General features: G+C 35.0%; 1 protein-coding gene across 1 annotated transcript in view; it reads right to left on the bottom strand.

The window, feature by feature from the left end:
- Window positions 1-3458: 3458 nt before the first annotated feature.
- Window positions 3459-19126, bottom strand: part of NKD1 (NKD inhibitor of WNT signaling pathway 1) — a 138378-nt gene continuing 122710 nt past the window's right edge. Inside the window, exons 7-10 of the mRNA XM_053699485.1 lie at window positions 15448-15595; window positions 14421-14505; window positions 6206-6336; window positions 3459-6105 (exon numbers count right to left, since the gene is read on the bottom strand). Of these exons, the coding sequence (XP_053555460.1) occupies window positions 5525-6105; window positions 6206-6336; window positions 14421-14505; window positions 15448-15595 (945 nt within the window). The 3' untranslated portion in view covers window positions 3459-5524. The remainder of the gene's footprint in view (window positions 6106-6205; window positions 6337-14420; window positions 14506-15447; window positions 15596-19126) is intronic.

Genomic DNA, 19126 nt, shown 5'->3' with positions numbered 1-19126 from the left:
TCAAGAACCATTCAACTGCTCTGTATATTATAATACCATATCCACAGTGGGTGAGCAATTTAGTGGTTCAAACTTCCATCTGACAAATCAACCAATAAGAATACACAACCTAAATTAAATTGTTTATGAAGTACATTCCCTTAAATAATATGCTAATGTAAAGTTATTACAGACAACCACAAAGTTCTACATGCTATAAACTTAGGGTATACCGTTTCATTATTGATGCCTTTACATAATTGCCCTTCACAACAATCAAAGGTTCTGTTTGCTCTCAAATCAACTCCATAGGTGTATTAAAGCTGACAACCTTGGATTAAATAACACAAAAATATTACACAATTGCTTAAAGGAACATTAAACACCAAATAACTGCAAGAAATTATGTATTCAATGCTAAAATTAGCAGGAGGATGCACATATGTATTTATACAATTATTATAGTTTTAACCCCTTAATGGCCGATGTACGTCGCTGATTGTTAAAGGTTTTACAGGTGATAGTAGCGCAGGTCTTGCTGTGGGCGGAAGGACAGCGCTATTATGGCCTCCCTTCCAGCGGCTGTCATCATAGAATAGCGCAGTCTCACCGATGGTTGCGAGACTGCACTATCAAAATCGGCAATCCCCATTCAAAGACCAGTGACGTCATTAAGGGGTTAATATTAAAGATAAAGTTTTAGTCTCCATAAAGTAAGTTTTAACATATGTTTCCCTTCTCTAATCTCATCTACTAAAGCTAAATAGAAACAGCTATAAATGAGTTACTAGAGTATGTAAACAAGGCTGCAGGGCATATAGCAGTGTTAAATCTGGTGTCTAATCTTCAAGTCGCTCAGGAATTAGAAAGCTCAAAATTATCAGTATTAAATAGGAAAATAGGACAAAATAAATAATCAAAATATATTGCAATATGTATTTTCTACACACAATTAAATATTTCATATTACAATCTCAAAGCGTTTAATGTCCTCTTTAAAATAAGTTGTTACTATTCTGGCATTATAATGTCTAATTTAATTTTTGACATGGTCCTTTATTATACCGGCATGCACCACTGAGATACACACACATATCTATATCTATCTATCTATCTATCTATATAGATAGATAGATAGATAGATAGATAGATATAATCCACTGAATTTGTCTATATTTTGCCTGATTGGAGATTCTATATTAAAGGGACACAAAACACATTTTTTTCATACAATTTTAAACAAATTTCCAATTTACTTATATTATCTAAATTGCTTTTTCCCCTCTTAGTATTCTTTGTTAAAGGGACAGTCTACACCAGAATTTTTATTGTTTTGAAAGATAGATAATCCCTTTATTACCCATTCCCCAGTTTTGCATAACCAACACAGTTATATTAATATACCTTTAACCTCTGTGATTATCTTGTATCTAAGCCTCTGCAAACTGCCCCTTTATTTCAGTTCTTTTGACAGACTTGCAGTTTAGCCAATCAGTGCCTGCTCCCAGATAACTTCACATGCACGTGCACAGTGTTATCTATATGAAACACATGAACTAACACCCTCTAGTGGTGAAAAACTGTTAAAATGCATTCTGAAAAGAGGTGGGCTTCAAGGTCTAAGAAATTAGCATATGAACCTCCTAGGTTAAGCTTTCAACTAAGAATACCAAGAGAACAAAGCAAAATTGGTGATAAAAGTAAATTGGAAAATTATTTAAAATGACATTCTCTATCTGAATCATGAAAGTTTATTTTGGCCTAGACTATCCCTTTAAAAGTATACATAGGTAGACTAAGGAGCAACAGAGCACTACTGGGAGCTAGCTGCTGATTGGTGGCTGCTCATATATGCTGCTTGTGGTTGGCTCACCTGATGTGTTGAGCTAGTTCTCAGTAAAGCATTTCTGCTTCTTCAACAAAGGATACCAAGATATAGAATATGTAAATTAAAAAGGTGTTTAAAATTGCAAGCTCTATTTGAATCACAAAATACAAAATTTGGTTTTAATGCTCCTTTTAACTATTGTGAAATTATAATTTCCATTTGAGATTGGCTATCATCTCTAGTGGAGAGAGCTTTTTGCTGAACCAAATGAAATTCAGAGGTGTTTTGAGAGAAAAAAAAATTTGACTTTCACTTGTGATCAAGTCAAATTTATACTCAGGGAAATCTCACTGTTGTTCATTATTTCTCAATTTTGGAGTTTACATTTGCAGTCATACAAAGTTTTGAGTATAGAGGTTTATAGGGAGCAAATTGTGCAAAGTAGGTATTAAGTGAACTCCTATTTTAAATAATCGTATGGGCATACCACTTAAAGGGACAGTCAAAATGAATCCTTTATGACTGAGATAGAGTGTGCAATTTGAAACAACTTTCCAATTTAGTTCTAATGTTAAATTTGCTCCGTTCTCTTGGTATCTTTTCATACCTAGGTAGTCTCAGGAGCAGCAATGCACTAATTGCTGATTGGTGGTTGCACATATATGCAATGTTATTGATTCACCTGTTGTGTTTAGCTAACTCCCAGTAGTGCTCTGCTTCTCCTTCAAAGGATACCAAGAGAATGAAGGAAGTTGATAATAAAAGTAAATTGTTTGCTCAATCTGAATTATGAAATAAACATTTTGGGTTCCATGTTCCCTTTTAAATTTACACAACATATATGCTGATTCAAGCTTAAAGTGCCATAAAACAGGTTGAGAAAGATCTGTGCATATCCTAAAAGGACTAATTAATTAAAAATAGTTTGCATAAAAAATTGCTGACAAATATTTTAAAATCATTTTCAAAAATAAGCAACAATACTTACATAGCCATGCTGTCTGGAGCACTGTGCTCCACCCCTCTTATCAGTGTTTAGACACAGGCATTGTATTTCAACTGAATTCACACTTCTAGGCATGCTCCAGCAGATAATCACTGTGCACTTTTTCATTCTACCAAAACTACAATAGATATAGATACAGCCATAGAAGCAAATGTGTGGGGGTAGTTAGAGCTTTACAATTTGGAGACTTAAATGAAAGGGTTAATGGCGAGGCACTGCAGTATAAATTTGCAGGTAAAGTAATTAAAGTACATATAATATTATTACATTTTGTCTCTATCCCAACTTGTTTAATGTCCCTTTAAAGTAAGGAAAGTTTCCCGACCCTATCTGGAATGTTATGTAATCCCATGTCTCAGAAGAGTTGCATGTGAATCAGCACAGTTAAAGAAAGAATGACCATATGTTCGTTTATTAAACTTTTATATTTTCAGTGGTCCAGTGGTCCCGGACGATTTAGAAATTGCAGTGGACAACTTTTGACTTTTTCCTATTTGTAACATTGAGTGGACTACTCACTTTTCCCCACTGGGCTAGTAGCTATTAACCCCTGACTAGCAAACCATAGCAATATTTTTCCACCCCTATATATATATTTATTTAAAATGTGAGGTTCCATACAGTGCGACTATACTCATACAGGGATTCAGTAATGCATTTATTTCAATAATATTGCATAAAAAGGTCACAGATAAAGTGAACAAAGTTACAAATTAGAGTGATTTTTAAATAATTAGTTTAGAAATTTACTTGGCAAAAATCGCTAATAAAAATCTATCCAGTGATCTAGATTCATTAACAGCCTCTTTTTCTAAGAAGTACATGGAGAGTTGTGTGAGCTTTAGTGAATAGGCTCTACAGAATATCACAGGAACAGATAGAGAAGAATATGGGAGAAGAATATGAAGAAGAGTTTTTTTTTAGCTTTATTTGTTTTTTGTATATTATTCTATGCAGCAGATTTATTGCAGCTAACTTTTTTCATAACTCTTTAGAGCATTGAGAGCCAACTTAAAAAAAAATGGGGCCAAGGATCAATATTATAGAATCATTAAGAGCTGTGCATCTACATTTCCGAATATTGAATGCACAATTAAAATATTTCCTATAAATGATTAGGTTGCAGGCTTCCCTCTGTCTGCTGTTCTTCCCTCCAGATGACTCGTTTAATTTTTGGCTACTTGTTTGCCCACACACCAGAAGTTGTCAAAACACACAATGATATTTTAGTAACCGGTTTTCCTAGGGCCACAAACACTCATGCCTGTTTTTTCCCAGGGAGCACAAAAATCAGTTTGGAGGGCCACATTTGGCCCATGGGCCACCAGTTGGCCATCCCTGCTTTAGAGGATCAGTTGCATAGAATAACACAGGAATTAAAAGAATGAATAGAGTATATAGAGATTTTAGTGAATTTTGACACCTGTTTTTTTCCTACTTGCTGCTCTTGAACCAAGGTAATTTGTTTTGCACCTTATTGACTTGCATTTACTATTTATTACTCTAGATCACTGGTTTTCAAACCTGTCCTCAGACCTCCCTAACAGGACAGATTTTGAGGATATCTGAATTAGAGCACATGTGAAATAATCAGCTAATTAGTAAACATGGTTATTAACCTACTCTCACCCAAGGTAATCCTGAACACCTGGCCTGTTGGGGAGCCCTGAGAACAGTTTTGAAAACCGTGATCTAGTTATATGATGTTCTATGGCCATGATTTATGAATAAATGTTGAGTATCATGAGTTTTTTTTTTAATAAAAATAATTAGCAGAAACATACCTTATGAACACAATACAAAACAACGCGTTTCAGGAAAAGTATCAGAGAATGTTCACATTAAGGGATAGATTCTATTCCATCACCATTTTTCCTTACAAAACCCTCCATTAAGGTCTAAATGCCAATTTGTAAATAAATTCTGTGTTTTTCAAGTGGAATAGAATCTAAACCTAAATCTTCAATGCACCTTTTTTTATTTTATTTTTTCTACAAAATGTCATTCATTGTTTATAATCTCCCTTCATTTCAGCTTTTTTATAAATATGCTGTTATATATGTTCCCCCAGAAAACAGATGATTCCCATAGCACAGACGTCCCAACATCTATATCACTCTGTAAACTCTCAAGTAGTCTCAGTGTGAAGGGAATAGCTTAAAATACCTTATATATAAATATTTACTGAAGATTAACATAGTAACATTAGTACAAAGTGTTGGCAGTTCCTTAAGATAGCTTTAACAAGATAATCTTACAACACATTACTCTATGAAAACGGTAACTTAAACCACTCTCCCCACAGCTCAATACGTCAGTGAGAGAAAAAAAAAGTCTTAATTATACAAGAGGTAGCAGCTGTTTTTCATGTTAGTAGAAGTATTTTTTTGTTTCTGGATTCCAGACAGTTCAGATTTTCCCCTGATCAAGGCTTCTGTGCAATAGTTCATCAATAATCAAATATCCAAAAGAATACTCGAAAGAAGTTCCTGTCCATACAAAGTTTTAGTGAAAGGAAGTGCTTTGATGATTTTCAGTGGTGCTCCAGCGATATATTATCGGTAAATGTGCCGTGTGTAGACCTACCGCATATCATATTGTGCGTCATCAAGGCATTAAAGAGTGTGAGCATATAACAAAGGTTTCCTTCATGCGGTAACAAAATTCCATTTCATACTCTCCTATAAAGTGAAGGATAAGTGGTCTTCAGTCTATGTCTGGTAGAAGTGATGATAATGGTGGTGGTGTTCATGGTGATGGTGATGTTCGTGTCTTTGTATCATGTGTCCAACGTGACCTTCATACAATACAATATTAGGCAGATCTCTTACATGTTCCTTCTCTACTACATTGGCTGGAGACTGAAATGCCTTGCACATATGGTTACCTTCTTTAGACTTTTGCTTGTTCTTTCTATAAGGTTGTTGAGGTGGTAAAGGATGATATGAGTAACTCTGGCCCTTAAGTGCATTTGGAGAAGTCACTGGCATTGACATACCCTGGTTAGGTTTGCCCCTTGTTCTACCAGGCTGACCGGTAGATACTGTTGCATTTTTACTGGAAACCTTGGGTGATCGAACAGAATGTTGTTTATTGGGTTCTTGACCTCTATTCCTTTGCTGAACGTCAACCATTTTGGGGAGTGAATTGTCTGCCATGTTTTGATGACCTAACTCCAAAGCTTGTGATCTTCGCTGGTGCAAATGCAGGGTGTCTGGTTCATGTGAACGAGATCTCATCTGGTTTGATGCTCTTGTTTGAGAGTCGTGTTTTTCACCTGTTGTCGGAGATCCTGGAACGTACAATCAGATCATGTTTATATTTTTTTAACAAGGAAAGCCACTGGTTACACACATTACTAGTGAAAAAAAGAAGAAGAAATCAAGATATACCTGGTCCAAATTTTGATGTGTAGTTTTCTATACCCGCAAGATCTAGATAGTGGTTTCTTCTTTCAATGTTTTCATCTACACACTGACGGAGAGATTCTGTCTGATCTGGCCCATTTTCGGCTACTATATGTCTGCAAGAAGATAAAAGGAAAGTTGGACTATTCTAGCCAGATTTTATATCAGGTCTTAACGGTTATGTACAATGCTTTCAAATACAATGTGCTTAAACTGGCCTTTGACTGATAATTATTTAAGAAACGCTCCCCAGCTATATGTGCTATTTTGCAACTGATCATTTTGAGGTCTATAATGCTTTATAATAAATCATATAGCCAATTCAGAGTCTTATACAACTATAAATAATGTCAACTCAAGCTTCTATTCATTATGATACATTGTTCTAAGGTCCAAGAGTGACCATTGACATTTACTAGCTTTCCTCCTACAAAATACATAAACATACATAAGTGACCTTCTGGTTACTGGGAGGACTTTACTCTATACAAATTAGGTTTCATTCAAATATGTACACCCTTATTACAAACATATATGTCACACAATTTAATCGACATTATTTCTTATTGGGTATTCTGCTTTCAGACTCGTTTGATATGTTGCTATGGTATAAGAATCAATCATTAAAATATACCATAGGATTTAAATTTTACAAGATCCATATTTCTGTTACAACAGCCTAAAAATTCTGTTTAGCAGTACAAAAAGCTTTCCGGTGTTCTTTAAAGGGACAATGATCCATTTTACCTGCTGGGGTATATTTCATTGATTACAAATAGTTCCTTTACCTTTATATTGACATTTGACATATATGCTCTTTCCTGTTTTATTCCCTCCTACACTGAAACTGTATTTACTTATGTATAGGCTAAAGAAAAGCTGTGTAAACATAGCTAAAAGAAGACTTCCTCTGTGTGCTGTATTAAGTTGTTTTTTTACTGTTTCTCTAGGGTTTTCAGTGCTTCACAGAATGTTTTTAAAAATCAAAATAGCTTTGCAAAGAAAAAGCAATAACACCCAGACTGCTTTCTGATATTTACCAGGTATTTGTCTTAAAGATTGGAATCCATGTTTTTGTGAGCAAAAATAAAAAAATCCTGCTCTACAGAATTCAAAGTGCAGGTAATTAGGTATTGTATAGAAAGACCAAGAACAATATTGCAAAATGTTAAGAAAAAATGTTTAAAAGGAAGAAAAAAGAAACTTCAAAAACGAGATAACGCTCTCAAAAACCTCAAAGGTTTTTTTTTTTCATCAAGTGTCTCATCTACTGCAAACAACTAGCCTTTCTCTAGGTCAGAACAGCACTTTTAAACACCTTTCTCATATGGAACATTAGGTTATCTAATATTTTTTTGGTGATTTTAAGCTCTGTATTTCATTCCTGAGAGGATATAAATAGACTGTGCAACATCAAAGACACTTATCAGAGTTGCTCAGTACAGCTTTGCTGATAGTCTCTTTGAAATGAATGTGGAAAAGAACTCTCTTTTTTTCAATTCAGGTGGAGCAAGGTTTGTACTACACTTTATTTTTTTTTATTTTTTTTTTGTGACATGAGAATCAGAGCACGTACGCAGTGTGAGAAAACTACACACTAAAGTAAATGAATCACAGCTCAAAGGTAGCTATTTCTTGTGATCCAACAGGAAAGATTTGAGGAGATGAATCTTGATAAAGCTCAGAGTGAAACTCTCATTTTACCTCTTTCACAAAAAATGCAACTCAAATGATTCTTAAAAAGACATTCATTTCTGTTTTAGATCTAAAAATGGACACTTTAAAGTGTGTTACTCTTTTTTTTTAATGGAATATGAAACCCCAAATTTTTCTATTGAGACAGAACACACCATTTAAAAAAAAAAAAAAAAAGTTTCTAATTTACTTCTATTATCAAAATTTTGTTCCCATGATATTCTGTGTTGAAGAGATACCTAGGTAGGCTATATAGGTATAGTGCTCCAGAAGTGGGCCGACTCCTAAGCATAGATACGTGCTTTTCAATAAAAGATACCAAGAAAATAAAAAAATTGATAATAGAAGTAACTTGTTGAATGGTGTACTTAGTTAGGCTCAGGACTCGGAGCTGCTGATTGGTGGCTGCACATATATGCTTCATGTTACTAGCTCACCCAATTTGTTAACTAGATTGCTGCTTCTTTAACAAAGGATACCAAAAGAATGAACCAAATTAGATAATAGAAGTCCAATGGAAAGCTGTCTAAAATTGTATGCTCTATCTGAATAATGAAAGAAAAAATGGATTCCATGTCCCTTTAAATAAAACAAAATATTTGACATTTGCTGTTTTTGTGTTTTTGGTGTTTTTTTTTAACCTGTGGCAACTTCTAGGTTCAAGTAAAATGTTACTTATGGAGCCTTGTTTTTACTCTAAATGTATTTTACTGCCTACAAAATGTGTCTGGCTCTAACGTTTCTTATAAATGTTCTTATACAATTTTCAGGTCCTGCCTTACAAAGCAATACAGCTCCATGGAAGAAATGCAATAATCTGACCCTGAGAATGTTCCCACACTCTTTAGGCACCAGACATTTTGGAATTTAAACGGACGACATAACAACCCCTGCTATCTCCTGCTCTGTCTGTCTTCACCCTCAGAATATTCCCTTCAGTAGTGCTTAGGTCTAAACCAAAAGGTGCTTCTGGGGGCCGACACCAAACGAACGCAACAAATACCAGGGTCAAAGTCTCCTTTGGAATTCAGAAATTGGCAGGAGCAGCTGTTACCAACAAATATTCACAAAGCCAGTTTTTGTATTCCCTGAGACTATCTATCTATCTATCTATCTATCTATCTATCTATCTATCTATATATATATAAACTTAAGAAATAATGAAAACATTACCATTAAGCCTGCGGACAAGGGAGGAGCAGTGGTGATCATGAATACACAGGACTACATTACAGAGGGAAATAGACAATTATCAGATCAAACTTATTACAAAAAACTGGAAAAGGACCCCACCCAGGAATACACTTTGCAACTTAGAAAACTAATTAAAACATTCCCTAAACACACGCAACATAAACTGGACAAACTGGTGCCCTCTAACCCAAGCATAGGGACATTCTACATGCTCCCAAAAATCCACAAACCAGGGAACCCAGGAAGACCAATAATAACAGGCATGGACACTCTGACTGAGCAACTATCGGGCCTAGTGGAGAATATTCTTAAGCCCTTAGTTATTAACACCACTAGCTTTATAAAAGACACCACTGATTTTCTTAACAAAATCAGCCAGATAACAGAATTGCCAGAGGATACTATACTTGTGACAATGGATGTGGAATCCCTGTACAGCAATATTCCACATAAAGATGGTATTGATGCCTGCTTAAACTTTCTTTCCTGCAACAGCCTTAACCAGACATATAGTGCTTCTACAGTCAGTAAACTTACAGAATTTATACTTACTCACAATTATTTCATCTTCAACCACTCCATCTACTTACAAATCATGGGAACAGCCATGGGCACCAAAATGGCACCACAGTACGCAAACCTCTTCATGGCTGACTTAGAACAGAGATTCCTAGCCACTCACCCTCACAAGCCATTCAAATACTTTCGCTACATCGATGATATTTTCATCATATGGACAGAAGGAGAAAAAAACCTTGAACATTTTCATAAATCATTTAATCTATTTCATGCATCAATCAAGCTTAAAATGAACTTTTCTAGAGACTGTGTCAACTTCCTGGATACAACAATATCCATCACAAATGGCAAACTGCACTCATCTGTATACAGGAAACCAACAGATAAATGCAGCTACCTCCACAGCTCCAGCTCCCACCCCAATCACATTAAAAAATCCATAATCTACAGTCAGGCTACAAGATACCACAGAATTTGTTCAGATACCAAGGTCCGTGACAAACACCTCATCACATTGTCCCAATCATTCAGAGAAAAAGGTTACAAAACAAGGATTATAAATAAAAAAATTAACTCTGCCCTCAATACCCCACGTGAACACTTACTACAATACAGGGAGAAGAAAAACATATCACGTATACCACTAGTAGTCAAATACAACCCTGCTGTGGAAGGGATACGAAAAATCATAAAAGACTTACAGCCACTACTCTTAGAGGATCCCACACATTTAAAAAAATCTTTCCAAAACCCCCAATCCTGGCATACAGACAAGCACCTAACCTAAAGCAGAAACTGGTACATAGGAAGCTACCCCTTGAGAAAAAGAACACTCAGAATGGAACCAAGTGCTGCTATAAAGCTCGCTGCAAACTGTGTCAACACGTTTGTGAAAGCAGCACAGCAAATCACAATAATAAATCTTACAACATTAAAGGGGCATATTCATGTATATCTGCAAATGTGGTATACATGATACATCGCACTGCATGTGAAATGGGATGCTATATTGGAGAAACAAGCCAAAAACTGCACCTTCAAATGAACTTACACAGACACTCAATCAAAAACCACTGTGAAACAAAATACTGCACCCCTGTTGGTCACCATTTCACCCAACCTGACCACTCCATCCAAAACCTCAAAATCAAAATTCTCAGAGGCAACTTCAATAACACCATGGAAAGAAAAACCTTTGAAATGAAAATGATAATGCACTTCAACCTGTTTAATTCTGGACTAAATGTGGACTCTGCAATTCTTAACACATTATCAAAATTTTTTGTAATGTACTTTCATTTAGTCAATTACATTGTATATTCCACATTCTTTATACATAGGTACACAGGTAAGCCTATGTCCACACTTTTGTCTTTTCTTAACTTTTGTATTCCCCCTGTATATACAATTTCACATCTCTATAGATATTCATTCAATGTTGATATATAACTTTATGTCAGTATATGCTCTATGTAAAGCTATATATTTCCCCTGTCTGTTCTCCTACACTGGACACTGTCTGCCTGTTACCTAAGCCCCCCTCATGATTTTTACAACACCTCCTCCTCTCCCTGCACTGTCTTCTTAGCTATTCTGTGTTTTAAGATACAATCTGTAAATTCCATTGAATTGGTTAGTATTGCTTCAGACTTGATAAAGGAAGGAACTCTTCCGAAAGCTTGTCATCTTATAAATGTATAGTTAGTCCAATAAAAAAAGTATCATTGCTCAATGCAATACTCTTGTTATTTTGATATATATATATATATATATATATATATATATATATAATATATTTATATTTATATTCCCAAGAGGGTGAATACCTTTGTACAACATCTGAGATAATAGATAGGCAGCTTGTGCTAGTCTTTAGTGGGTAAACACAACAATCAGTCAGGGTAGTTATTTAAAAATAAGCAAAACTACCCATTTAAAAAAAACAAACAAAAAAAAAAAACAACTTTATGGGCAATATAAATAGATCATCTACAAAACATTTATGCAAAGAAAAAAACGAGTGTATAATGTCCCTTTAATATGGGCATTTGCAGGCAAATTTCTAGGCTATGGTTAAAAAAGTGCAATAATTCCAATATTAAAGAGACACAAACCCCAAAATGAATATTTTCTGATTCAGATAGAGCATACAATTAAAAAAAAATGTTTAAATGTATTTCTATTATTAAATTTACTTTGTTCTCATGATATTTTTTTATTGAAGAGAATACCTTAGTAGCCAGTGTTCATGTGTGTCTGGAGCACTATATAGCAGTACTTATAATAGTTTTAACAATGATATAAAACCTTTAAAACACTAAGGGGCTGATGATCAAAAGCCACTTTTAGCCTCGCAGCAGGGACAGTCTTGGTGCAATTATAAAAGAAAGTAGGCTGTCCCTGTAAGTGGCGAGTTGTCTCACATAAAAATAATGAGAGCTCTCTGCTAAGTAAAAGTTTGCATTTGAGGACAAAGTAAACAGGGGAACCCGGCGTTTATTTAAACATTAATATTACACCCAATACAAATCAAATTACTCTGCTACACACCCATGTTCAACCCATTAAAAAACAATTACGCTATGTAGTTTGTACTTATAAGTACAAATTTCTATGTGTTTTTTTGCACATACGATTTATGCTGTGCATATTTAATACGATTTATTCATGAGTAAATTACATACAAATTTTAAGTTTTTGATAAAATATGATTTTTAGTGAAAAAAATTGTTACAATTTTTGATGCCTCTTAACAATACCATTTTTTCCTGTGCATTTATGTGTTAATGGTACATTTTTTTCCTTTTGTTTGATTTTTAAAATGCGATTTTCATGTTGTACTTTTGTAATGAATGCATCTCCTTCCCATACAAATATGCAGTAATTGCCCCCTAGCGAGACACCCTGTTTTCAGGGTAAAAAGAGGCTTTAGATAATTCCACAAGCAAAATAGAAGTACTGGCGAGCATTCTTATAGAATCTCGCTAGCTCAGAGGCCTTTAGATCATTAACCCTAGATGTTTGGAAACACCAAACACAGAGTTTTATGTCCCTTTGATGTAAACAAATAAATATATATTTATAGTTTTAAAATGATAAAATATGTATAATTGACACAGAGGGACATGTGATGCATAATATACTGCTTAATAATAAGGAGAGGTCTCAGCAGGTTTATTTATTTTTTATGAAAGTTGCAACAGTGTCTTTAAAATCTTTGCAACAGTCACTGTACCCTATATATTGGCCTATAGTCCTTTTAAAAATTAATTTAAATTTACAGGCCCATTGTGTCATGTGAAAGCCATCAGCCAATCACAGACTCATATACGTATCCACTGAACTTTTCTACATGGTCAGTAGGAAATTTTTTAATTAAAGTAAATTGAAGTGTCCCTTAAAATTGCATGCTTTATCTGAATCATAAAAGTTTAATTTTCATTTCAATGTCCATTAAATCTAAAGTGGGCGCTTAACTGGTTAGAAAAGGTGATAAGGAGAGTCCTGTGATCCCTCATTTAAAAGACTAGGCGCTAGCGACAAACCCTATCCACTATCCCATTGGTTGTGCATCCAGTGACCTCGCAGAGACACCGACCAATCAGATCATGCATTAATGGTTGAGGACAGATACACTCTAGAGAGTTCTGTTTTAATCAGAGCCTCAGGCGCCACAACCGCCTATGAGAACCTAACCATGGGTCCCACCCCCCCACGACGTGCTGTTAAAGGTTCTCGGATAGACCGGCCTGTTATCCGATGGTCTTTATCTGTTGCACACATATTCTGTCCGAGAACCTGTAAAAGCACGTTATGGGGTGGGACCCATGGTTAGGTTCCCAGAGGCGTTTGTGGCATCTGAGGCTCTGATAAGAACAGAACTCTCTGGAGCATATCTGCTCTTGGTCGTTAATGCATGATTTGATTGGTTCAATGCAAAATCAATTGGATAATGGATAGGGTTTGTTGCTAGCGCCTCATTTTAAAATAAGATAATTTGACCTCTATTTTGAAAGTAATTTGACTGCTTATCCCTGGGAATCAGACCCCATACAAGAGACTACTGGGTGCTGCCATCTTGGAGCTTAGGTATTCTTGCAGTCTATGACAGAAGCATTGTGCATTCACAGATCAGTGACGTTGTTGGCTTTATGGCAGCTGTACTGAGCATTTTGGGCTTTACAAAGATGAAGCTTTATATTTTTAAACTGTGTATAAAACTACAAATATGTAAACCTCCCACTCTGTATTGTGTGTGCACTACTGTTACAGGACGCATGAACTTGATACTCCAAGATGGCAGCTGCCAGTATGAAAATCTGGAGCTTTACTAACCAGCACCAGTAAGGGGTTAAAATGTTTGAACAGCTGTGATATCATGGTTAGTAGACACCAGTCTGTTGAAATTGCTTCTAGAAGTTTAACATCCCTTTAAAAGCTGAGGACACCTTTGTATGCTATGTTACTATCACATATCTCTCTCTCTCTCTCTCTCTCTCTCTCTCTCTCTCTCTCTCTCTCTCTCTCTCTCTCTCTCTCTCTCTCTCTCTCTCTCTCTCTCTCTCTCTCTCTCTCTCTCTCTCTCTCTCTCTCTCTCTCTCTCTCTCTCTCTCTCTCTCTCTCTCTCTCTCTCTCTCTCTCTATATATATATATATATATATATATATATATATATATATATATATATATTCACAGTATATTATATATAGAGTGTGGATATAACATTGTATACCTACATTTATCTGAGAACTAATTTACTACTGATTTCTCTTATGGTCATAGGGGGTTTACCTTCCAGAGCCTCGCTGTTTTTTTTCTGAGCTGCGTAAATCCTCAGTAACTTTGCTTTCACTTCGATGTCGTCCACTCTGCAACTCTAAAAATGGAGAAACCGTTACTGTTTTGTGCAAATATGATTAATTTGTGTCAATAAATCATTTTTTTATTGAAAGCCATTTGCAAATTTAAAGCCAAAGTACACCAATGTATATGGTAAGAGTTTTTTTCTTTACAAATAATGCACGTGGGACATATTACACATGTTTTCTATCATGTATATGAAACAGCAGCAGATATATATATATATATATATTTAAAATATATTTTGAATAAAATGGGTTAATTAAAAGCTATTTGAATTTAACAGGAAACAAAAAGGAAGTGCATGATTATGTGCTAGGCTCATTGGCTGACTGGGATTACACCCACAAAAAAAATGTTTATTCAGAAGAGGAACGTGTGTTTTAAAAAAATAACAAAAAAAAAACAGCTAAGTAATACATTTTTAAATATTCTCTTTTAAAAAGACCAGATTACAGTTTGATTATCATATCCCTTTAAGTAAGTAACCCCATTGTTTTTCTGACGTAGAGATGTTATAGAATAATGTAGAATTGTAAAATAATATTAACTGCAAACGTGTCTTTAGCACTAACATTTTTTTACAAACATTGCTGCAGACACTATTCCCAAATAAAGCTGAAGACACGTGCACATTCCTGAGCATATTTTAGTATGCTCTCATTGAAAGGAGATAACAAAGCTAGACCAGGAGTTAACATTAAATTTGATAAAACAAGTAAACTGAAATCTGGGGACAATGACAAAAAAAAAACAACCTTATACCCTTTATCTAAATTGTGAAAGTTTTTGTGTGATTGCCACGGCCCTTTAAAGAATTTTGCTCTCATAAAACTCCATTTTGCTTAATTCATGAAATCGGGAATATATAATTACTGAAAGTGAAAACTATTCTTTAACCCCTCTTCTCCAAGACTCCAAGATAGAGTGACGGTAAATTCGGAGGATTTTGTATCACCTGCATGGTTGAGTAACACTGTTCTCTTCTTCAAAGTGGCATCTGGAGCAACTGATAGTTTTACACGTAGGGTTTTGCTGGTACTAGAGGAGTGGTTAACAGACGCATCAAATACTTCATATATTGTGTGCAGCAGACTGGTAATGTCCTAAAAACAGAACATGGTGTGTTACTGGTTGTGGGGCAATGAACAGTGACTTTTTAGTAAAAAAATACCTGCATTTGGCTACAGTAACAATTTTGGTTTACAATAATAAACATTGGACACACTTCACTATAAAACAAATGATTTAATGTTGTTAAAGGGACAGTCCACCCAAAATGTTTCTACCCTTTAAATGGTTCCCAATGATTCATTTTACCTGCTGGAGTGTTTCAAATTGTTTACAAGTAGCTCCTTTACCCATATTTTGGCATTTGAAATAGCTGATTTAGCCTGTGGTATCCACACCTATACTGAAAGTTTCCATAATGGAGTATATTCTTTTGAATAGCCTAAGTAAACACAGCCAGCAGAAGAGATTACACTTTCAGTGTGGAGCAGGATAGTTAAGTAATAAAATGATAATTTTCCATTGTTCTCTCTAAGTACTGAGCTTTGGTTTTCTAGACAAATATAAGATAAGTAAGCAAGTGTGTGTACACAAACTGATAACATAATGAGATCTGATATTACCTGAAGCTCAATCCATTGTAATAGGCTGTGGTTTAAAAGCACAAAACCAGCTACTTCATATACACAAATATACCTGAAAATGCAATTTCTCATACATTTTATACTCTGCAGCTGGCATAACAAGTCATTGAAAATACATTAATATAAAAACAATTTTACAGTGTACTGTCGCTTTAACCTTAACACTAAATACATTTCATGCACCTCCCTCAAATTATGAATGCTGCCATTTTGTAACCTAGTTTACACTGCAAGTATATGAAAACTCGTCAGCATGAGTCTGCATTGAAAGCTCCACCCATGACTGGAGGGATGAGGGGAATAACCTAAATAATATGCTTATGAAGAGTATTTAATCTCCCTTTAAATGAATATTCGAGTGCAACTCTGCAATACGCACTACTTTATAAAATGTTGCTTAGCCAAATTAACACTATTTATACATTCAAGCTTAAAGGGACATGAAACCCAAATTTTTTCTTTCGTAATTTAGAAAGAGCATGTCATTTTAAACAACTTTACAATTTACTTCTATTATCTAATTTGCTTCATTCTCTTGATATCACTTGCTGAAAAGCATATCTAGATATGCTCAGTAGCTGCTGATTGGTTGCTGCACATAGAGGCCTTGTGTGATTGGCTCACACATGTGCATTGCTATTTCTTCAACAAAGGATATCTAAATAATTGAGCAAATTAGATAATAGAAGTAAATTGGAAAGTTGTTTAAAATTACATGCCCTATCTGAATCATGAAAGTTTAATTTTGACTAGACTGTCCCTTTAAAGTGAAAGTCAATCCTAGCTTTTGTAAAATGCTAGGATTGACTATTGAAACAAATAAAGGGGACTTTATCTTATACTTCATGAATGAAAGTCCCCTGTATTTGTTTCAATAGTCAATCCTAGCGTTTCACAAACACTAGGATTGACTTTCACTTTAAGGAGAATATACAGCCTCTGACTGATGCATATGCTCCATGGTGCCTCAAAAAGTGTACATATAAAAATGTGCACAATTTGATAATGGAAGTAAACTGGATTTTTTTTTATTGCATGCTCTGTCTGATTGTTTATTTTGATTTTGTGTTTAATTTAAGATGTCCGGAGAGGATAGACTGTCCCTTTAATTACAAGTTTAGGATGTTGAGGAGGCTAGAGTGTCCCTTTAATTACAGGTTTAGGATTTTAAGAGAGGCTAGAGTGTCCCTTTAATTATGAGTTTAAGATGTTAGGAGAGGCTAGCGTGTCCCTTTAATTACAAGTTTAGGATGTTAGGAGAGGCTATTGTGTCCCTTTAATTACAAGTTTAGGATGTTAGTAGAGGCTATCGTGTCCCTTTAATTACAAGTTTAGGATGTTAGGAGAGGCTAGCTAAAGTGTCCCTTTAATTACAGGTTTAAGATGTTAGGAGAGGCTAGAGTGTTGCTTTAATTACAGGTTTAAGATGTTAGGAGAGAGGAGAGGCTAGAGTGTCCCTTTAATTACAGGTTTAAGATGTTAGTATAGGCTAGAGTGTCCCTTTAATTACAGGTTTAAGATGTTAGTATAGGCTAGAGTGTCCCTTTAATTACAGGTTTAAGATTTTAAAAGAGGCTAGTGTGTCCCTTTAATTACAGGTTGAAGATTTTAGAAGAGGCTAGAGTGTCCCTTTAATTACAAGTTTAGGACGTTAGGAGAGGCTTGAGTGTCCATTTAATTACATGTTTAGGACATTAGGAGAGGCTTGAGTGTCCCTTTAATTACAAGTTTAGGACATTAGGAGAGGCTTGAGTGTCCCTTTAATTACAAGTTTAGGACATTAGGAGAGGCTTGAGTGTCCCTTTAATTACAAGTTTAGAATGTTAGGAGAGACTAGAGAGTGTCCCTTTAATTACAAGTTTAGAATGTTAGGAGATGCTAGAGTGTCCCTTTAATTACAAGTTTAGGACGTTAGGAGAGGCTTGAGTGTCCCTTTAATTACAAGTTTAGAATGTTAGGAGAGACTAGAGAGTGTCCCTTTAATTACAAGTTTAGGACATTAGGAGAGGCTTGAGTGTCCCTTTAATTACAAGTTTAGAATGTTAGGAGAGACTAAAGAGTTTCCCTTTAATTACAAGTTTAGGACATTAGGAGAGGCTTGAGTGTCCCTTTAATTACAAGTTTAGGACATTAGGAGAGGCTTGAGTGTCCCTTTAATTACAAGTTTAGAACGTTAGGAGAGGCTAGCATGTCCCTTTAATTACAGGTTTAAAACGTTAGGAGACAATAGCTAAATTTATTTTAGAAAGGTAAAAAAGTAGTTACCATTTTATAATAAAATAGTTTTAATAAAAAGATATTTAAAGAAATCAATACGTTGTCATCCCTTAAAGTCAGAGAATATTTTGTCCCCAGACAACAGCTGTTCTGCTTCAGCAGTGGCTGTGTAATGTTACAGTCAAGTCATAGGCAACAGGTCACTGTTCTAAAAACAAATTAAAATAAAATTCCCCCTTAGACAACTGTTACATTATCTTAATTACACAGCACATAACTTAACCTCTCTGCTGTCATTTGTGTACTTGACAGAGAATAAGGTAAATATCATAACAAAATATAATACTTAAAAGATAGATAATCCCTTTATCACCCATTCCCCAAACTTGCATTGTAGCTAATTAGTGCTGACTCGTGAATAACTCCATGTGAGTGAGCACAATTTTATTTTTATGGCAGACATGAATGAGCAGTGTCTTGCTGTGAAAAGCTTTAAAAATGCACTGCGATAATGGTGGCCTGAAGGGGCTTAGAAACAGGTGGAAATTTAGAGCTTTAAATGTTATAAGGTGCATTAATATAACAATGTTGGTTGTGCAAAGCTAGGGAATGGGTAGTAAAGGCATTATCTATCTTTTTAAACAATAAAACTTTTGGAGTAGACTGTCCCTTTAAAAGGACAGTAAACGCGTAATAACAAGATATTTCTGTTGCCTTGCTATAGAATAACATTAAACAAGTCTAAATATTTTTAAAACAAAAAAT

This window comes from Bombina bombina, chromosome 1 (genome assembly GCF_027579735.1).
Source record: "Bombina bombina isolate aBomBom1 chromosome 1, aBomBom1.pri, whole genome shotgun sequence".
NCBI classification, from domain to species: Eukaryota; Metazoa; Chordata; class Amphibia; order Anura; family Bombinatoridae; genus Bombina; species Bombina bombina.
The sequence above is the reverse complement of the archived record's forward strand: the minus strand, read 5'-3'. Positions and strand labels throughout refer to the sequence as shown.